At 35.0% G+C, this 7,710-nt stretch overlaps 1 protein-coding gene across 1 annotated transcript; it reads left to right on the plus strand.

Moving 5' to 3' along the window:
- The first annotated feature begins 340 nt into the window (after positions 1–340).
- Positions 341–2,144, plus strand: LOC137390494 (uncharacterized). The gene is made up of 5 exons (XM_068076823.1): positions 341–513; positions 858–929; positions 1,127–1,331; positions 1,523–1,766; positions 2,014–2,144. The coding sequence occupies exons 1-5, from the start codon at positions 341–343 to the stop codon at positions 2,142–2,144; spliced, it is 825 nt and encodes a 274-aa protein (XP_067932924.1).
- The last annotated feature ends 5,566 nt before the right edge of the window (positions 2,145–7,710 follow it).

Below are 7,710 nucleotides of genomic sequence, written 5' to 3' on the forward strand. Positions count from 1 at the left end.
CCAATGGTATGCTGCTTGTCAACATGTAAGCACAAAATATCACGAAGTATCTTTTTGGTGCACTGCCACTATGAGTAATGTAGATCACACCTTGAGTGACCAGAGATACTTAATGAAGGTGGTCACGTGGCTTGATCTATGAGTAATAAACACTATGACCATAGATTGTACCGCCAAGTGTGTGGACACCGACTGTGTTTCCTGTAGAGTTTTGGGTCTCAATACGTGCTGCTCCATCTTTCTTGGTTTTTTTTTAGTTTGTTTTATAATTTAAATAATAATTTTATGAGGTTTATGCTATTTCCGGCTTCTTGGTTCAGTTCACTCTAAGGATTAGGGCATGGGTGAAACAATGTATTCATTTACATCTGAGTTGAGCCTTCTTCATAAAGAATTTGTGGCTTGGTTAATGTCTGTTAAGTTACTGAGCAGCACCAAATCTTGTGAAAACTGTGTAGATCCAGTCCCGATGAGGCTGCACTGCCGGACCAACCGTAAAGACTTATATGTATGGTAAGTGCTCTTAGTTATCACCTCATTAACCAAAATAAACTCCATAATCGACAGCAGAATAAGTAAAGGTCCAGGTAAATGTGTGATTTTTGGTTGTTGTTAAGCAGGGCAGTTGAACACAGTCGAGCCATGATCAATGTATTAAAACTTTTACTCACATTGTCACTGACTGTACTGTTGCAAACCCCCTTTCCACTTACAGTTACACTACTGGTATGTAATTTTTTCATAGCATAATTATGGGGATTGATGTATGGCATGATAATAATAAATGGGTAGTCCAAGAAAATTTGATGATGAATTTTCTGGTCTATCCATGTTTTCAGGGACTGTCCACGCTGTAGGTCACAAGTATCTCTAAGAGACAAATCTTTCTTTGCCCTCTTCTCAGATTTTGATCTAAAGGTTATTCTAAGGTGAGTTTTGACAAGCAGGTCATTATTGTGGTCTAATTAATGAAAATGCCCAGTAACTATGCTTTTGTTAAAATGCAGACAGTATTGACCAAGGAGCCGGTGGTTGACTCACTAGCGTGGGCAGTCATGTGCGTGGACAGACAACTCTACAAAAGGATGGGTCATATGTGATCAAGCTTGTTGTTCCTCTTCTCTAGGTACATTTTGGCCTGGACGTTAAACAACCATGCATATAAGAACATAAGAGTAACTATACAGCAAAGAGACATAGCTTCATACCGGAGGTTAGGGAAAGAGCTTGATAGCATTGCCATTGATTCATTCTACAGAAATTCACCTGGCATTCTTGGAGGCATAAACTTCCGTTTTCAAGTTGATGAGAGCTTGTTTGTAAAAAGAAAGGTAAGCTACATTGAGTCTGTAGAGGGTCCTTGACCTGCACTATTAGAACCACATATACAAGTACATGTATAACACATATTGATATGAATATAATGAGAGCTGACTTCTATCAGTCATGTGTACCAAATTCATTCATTCATTGCATTCCATACCTATTATGAAAGCCTTTGTTAAACATGGTAAATTTTTAGGCAGGAATTGGCAGGCTTATCAAAGAAAGATGGGTGGTAGAAATTCTAGATGAGTATAACAACAGAGCAATATTCCAAGTAGTACCTGACAGAACCCATAGGACATTGAGAGCAGTTATAATGAATCATGTCTCTCCGGGCTCCACACTGACCACTGATGGATGGCGGGCATACAATGGACTGAACTTGATCTATATTCATCACCGCCTGAACCACAGCATCAACTTTGTGGATCCGGTGACAGGTAGTTGCACTATTCGAAAAATGTGAAACACAGCTATTGGTCTTTATTCATTTGATAGGTTTTTGAAATCCTAAAGCCCAGTGATGCTAAATAAAAATAATGTTAAAAAAACTAGACTCATCATAGACACTGTGCGATGTTATGTAAATACAAAGTAGCGCTCAATGAGAATTGAATCTAGATGATTTGTAACGTGTGGTTGCTAGAAATAGTGATTATATACATGTAATTGTTATCATATTTGCAGGTGCACACACTAATGGAATTAAAACTCTGTGGCGCCATGCCAAGAAGTTTGTGAAGTCAAGATGCCCTAATGGTGCATTTGATGATGTAAAACTTCAGGAACAGTTACATGTTTACATGTGGAACCTTTAGTTGGGGAGACCTTACCCAGGAGGAAGCTCATTACGAATAATATATGAAATTTTTAAGGTTTTTAAAGTTTGATATAGTGTATAGTATATAACAGTATTTGCTGTCAATGTATAATTGTGAAATAAAGATCAAAAATACTTTAATTGATTACCCTTATTGCTCTCATCGAACAGAAACATGTCAATCTCCCCTACCAGCCAAACTTGCCTATAGTATGACTTTACTCACGGTGAAGATCAATATGATTGTTTTTTAAACTTGATAGTAGAGGTACTTGCTGTAAGCAAATTTATGCCAAACAGGTGGAAGCAACCTCTTCTGACATAACGATCTGTAGGTTTACCCGGCCCGGAGGTTGGATTTGATTTCAATAACATGTTTAATGTAATCTTGAATGTGTGTACCTATGCAACGCTCTGACCACACAATGATTCTTAAGTTTGGACTACAATTAGAGATGAAAGGAACATCTGAACAGCGGGTTTACTTGGCAGAGGTACAATTTGATTATGATTATAATAAAAAAACGACCATGTATAGATCTGTGAGCATGTGTACTTATGCAGGGCTGAGGCGACCCAGGCAAAAGCAGGTATTGCCCACTCTGAACCCATACACATCTGGTACACTGTCCTGACACTTTTTGGACACGTATCCGAAACCTGTACTGGTACATATGAATTAGTCCATTGCTCAGCCTTATGCTACACGTGTATACTCACTATGTATGCCGTGCATACACCTATTGTGTATACATGTGTGTACTAAACCTGTGTATCCACATGTACCAAGATGTATTCCCCTGCATAGCATGTGTATACACATGTACTGGAGCCTCCAGCCACATGTATACATGTGTACCAACAGTGTATAGGTGTACTGATACAGGGAGAGCAAACCACACTTTACCCTTTTTTGAACTACAACATGACCTAATAAACAGTCCGAATCTTGCCGTTGTAATAAGAAAAACTAACAATTCATTATTTATTAGATATAAAAGTGTTTGAGTTGTTAGCACACTTGTGGCAAGTTCTCACGAATAATGTAAAATGACAAAAGAGCAAAGAGCAGTTAACAATTGGCATTTGCAAAATGCATTTTTTGCATTTGGTGGTAGCTTTATAAGGCACTTCAGTTTCATGGTTGATTCTACTTTGCATAATCCGAAAGTACTTCTTTCTCTTATATTGTTTTATTTCAAGATCATGTAAGGGGCACCGTGATGAATACGCCATTATGGGGCAATGTGAAAGGCTTATCCTAAAGATCAGGCTTTCGCATTTTTTAATCCTGATCAGCATTATGATATCTTAGGTCCAGGCCTGATTAAGGCATATTAATAAATCAGTGTACCTTTGCTTATAGTTTACCTGTACTTTGAGTACAGTTTGGTGCCAACAATGCAGAAAAGGAAAGTTTATTTTGGTGCCACTCTCAAACTGGCACCTATATTGAGCACGCCTGGATATCACTCAGACGCTTTAGGCATATTCAGAGAAGCAGTGGTGATAAGAAGTCACTTTGGGAGATACCATGCTTTTTTACACTTGTCAGTTTTGTTACAGGCCTTAGATCTGTCTTCTAGTAGGTCATTAAAATTTTGATGGACAGGACAAAGCCGGCTAAGAAATTAAACAAACTTGGGTACTCAATGATCATATCACAGGGAATTAGTCATCAGCCTATTGTAGTCAATCTAAGTCAGATATTTTGGCAAGACAGTTCAGGCAATGTCAAAACATAACCTTGATGTCTTCTCATCAAGGCATTATAAAGGAACACATTATTATAAATTATTATTATTTACAAATTTATTATTATAAATATCCTATTTTTGTATAAACTAGTTTCTAGTAACTAGTCCATACAAAAATTTATTTATGTTTAAGTGTATTTGTGGTTAGTAGGTGACAGCTACTAAAAGATACAGACAGCTATTCACAATAAAAGTGAACCAATGCACTGACAAAGTAATGATTACTGCTGAAATTAAAAGCAAGTAAATATTACAAATGAACATGATTCACATGGATACTTTTAACATGTTAAGTGATGCATGAGTAGGTAAGTAACTGTCATATGGTCTGCTTTCCCCTGACTAAGAGCTTGGTTGGGCAATTTCAACTTAGTAATGCCAGTCTCAAATGAATTATAGTAATTCACGTAGTAGTGGAAATACAGTTGGGAATCATTAATTGCAGCTGTAATATCAAGTTGTGAGGCTTAAGATATGAGCACACTAAAAGTGAAATCAGCAAAGCTATAGCAGCTGGGGTGTCAAATTAATGTCACCTCAGAGCACACTTGGTGCAATATCATTCGCATCCATCAGAGCGAATTTATGATACAGATAGTGATGTTATTTGCATTAATTTAAATTGGAATTAAAATGTATTAACTGTTATTATGATTTATTTACTTATCAGCTAGCTTTAACTCTTTTGCAAGTTATCACCAGTTACTCCTCTTAATATCTTCTCTTTTATAATTTTGGCGCATTTGATTATAAAAGTATGGCCTCTCTCTTACTAATGCAATGAGTTGCTCTTCCATATCTGAACACGTTACCGTCATTAATTAGGTAATCGATTTATTATTATTAATACACTACTGTTTGGTAAGACGACCCTTGTACTCTTTGCGGTATATGACCTTGAAACAGCCAATAGCATGCAAAATGTTGCACCCAAAATCAAACATGTTTGAACGCTCTGAAAACTCCACAGTCTTGCCGCCGCAGCTTCCGCTTTGGCGCATCGATTAACTTTCGTATCACATCTGCTCTAGTGTGAACGTACATTCAACCTTGCATAGGACATGTCTTGTTTGTTGTCCAAGAACCTACTGCAGCGACTGCACATTTATTGCAGGTTGAATAAGATCTTCAGATCAGATCACTTTAGGAAGCATTGAAGCATTGCATGATATTATTGATAAAGTTGATGTTGGTGAGCAGGTTTTGAGAAGATCATAGGAATGTAGCTTTGTGGATGATAGGGATGTTCCTTTCCTAATATTTTCCAGCATGCATGGCAATACATACTACACTTACAGCTGATTTTTATGGTTTGACGCGGGAAATATGATCTTTTTTGTGGTTTTATTTTTATATTTTGCGTATTTTATTATGTTGAATTCTATCAATCATGAAGTTACACGGTAGTTTGAAAGTATTTACTTTGCATTTTAAAATTTGAAATCAGTCAAGAAGTTAGACAGTGGCAAGGTTTGAACAATTATGACAGACAAACGTTAGCTGTTGTTGTTTTACGATCTTGCTCTAAAACAGGTTTTAGAATTATGCCCTGACATTTTTGATAAAAATTACTCTATATAAATAATTATTTTCTTTGTTGCATTTCCAAAAGTATCATTTAACCAGGGTATGTTAGAGAAGTAATACCCTTATTCGCTCACACTATAACATTGCCTAACACCTGAATTTGGGTGTGAAAGTCCTTTTGGATATGCAGTGCTACACTCGATAAACTTTGCTTTGTGCATCTGTAATAGCTAATCTTCCATAAGTTGTTGGTAGAACAAATTTAAACAAAAAATAAACGTTCAAGATTTTTTTCAAACACGTCAAATATAGTACCGTTTGACTGTGTTACAACTAATTATATCCCATATCAGTTTAATCGTTAATTTTCAACACAGATTTACGGGCAGTCACTTTTTAGGATTAATGCTAGTTGCCAATATGTAAAAGTAATTTGAATTAGAGCATATTGTAATATGTTTACGTTTTTGAGATGTTTATCAAAAGTGTTTTTGTTAACCGTAAACTTACTGACAAAGCAGTCTGTAAGTAACTTGAAAAGTGGTCACAAAAGCTTTGGTGGTAGAAGTAGGAAAGAACTAGCAAATCTTCATTTTTTGTAAGGTCGTTGTCTGTTTTTTCAAAAGTAGATAACCATCAGTAACTGTCTTTGGATAACACAAAAAATTGAGTCTTTTTCTATTAAAAATGTGACAAGGAAAAAAGAACCCGTATGAAAATTTAGCCATAAATTTTGATACAAATTTAATTTTACATTGGTATTTTTATGTGTCTGACTGTCTACCAAGTTGCAGTACAATTGGTCATATACCTTTAATAGGTCAATGTCTCATCTGCATAAAACACACCACAACGAATTTGTGTTTTTAATGAATGTCTATACTTGAAAATATACTAAAAATGGTTTCCGCTCGTTTTGAAGATGCTTTATGTATGACATGATTTTAGACATTAAAATGAAACTCTTTCAAATTTTTCACAAGATTTATTTATGATTAAGTGACTCTCATATGATAACTTACCTGCCAATTTCAAATTTTTCTGTAGTCATTCGCTGCTTTACGGATTCCTTTGATGCTGCCAAGGAAGTATTGTAAATGTCAACTAGAATTGAGATGATGCACCAAACCAGAAGTCACCAACAAATAGTTTATAGTTTATTTTTATGAATAACTCAGTATTTCATTGTACAGAAATTACACGTTTAGAAATAAGCATCAAGTAGTTTTTTATATTGATGCCCCAATAAAGCAAGATAGTCTTAGTCAAAAACACTCATATATTTTTTCCAGTCAAGTTTGTTTGTTTAAGCAAGATGCAACATAAATGTTTTAAAATTACATGTAGATATAACCGAGTTGGAAATTTGCAAAATGAATGTTGGAGAAACATTTAGGATCACATGACCTTTGAGCAATTAAAATGTTTTGAAACTGGAAAAAATTAATTTGGAAAGCTGACTTGAATTTTCTAACATTGGTTTTTGTATACATTTTTAAAGAAACAACTCCAACAAGCTATGCAAGTTTTGCTACAACACTGTAACAGTAACATTTTAGTTGAATTTAAATAAGAATGGGCAGATGACTCCTGCGATTTCATAACTTCTTATATTGGCTTCTAAATAAATTGACATATCCCTGTATATTCTGACATTGCTTGTGAAAATATACGAGTAATTTACTTGATTGCTACTACGGTGAAACCTTGACTTATGAATGTCATAATATATGAATGGTTTGAAATGCAACACATAATTTGCAAAACTGAATGCTTTGATATAGAACAAAATGTTTGAGAAATGATTTTTGACGCAGTCTTTTTCTTGTGTAGGCAACCGATATAAGCCATTCAGTTTGTTTGTTTATTAGCAGTGATAACATGTCGATGTGTAATTAATTTTTGTCATATTCTTTGGACTCTTTTAAAAAGGAGAATAGAGCACACATTTATGCTACTTGGTATAATTGGTATGCAGTGAAAGTCAAAAAAAGAGGCCGAAAAGACAAAACATAAAATTAATAATAGCAAGAGTCTACGTGAGTAAAAAATTAAGTAGCATTGTGTTAGGAATTTGATTATATTCGTGTTCAATGTTCTATGTCAAAATATGTTTTTAAAGACTGATTTGTGTGTTACTGTTTCCTTATACTCGTTTTATTGCTATAAAAATAAGTTATTTTACATTTCAGTTTCCATTCTGAAATAACACTAAGTGTGTGCTATCACTTGCAACACATGACAGGTTTGATCACGGTCAACACAAAACATATTTACGTA

Source organism: Watersipora subatra, chromosome 3 (assembly GCF_963576615.1).
Source record: "Watersipora subatra chromosome 3, tzWatSuba1.1, whole genome shotgun sequence".
In the NCBI taxonomy this organism is placed as follows: Eukaryota; Metazoa; Bryozoa; class Gymnolaemata; order Cheilostomatida; family Watersiporidae; genus Watersipora; species Watersipora subatra.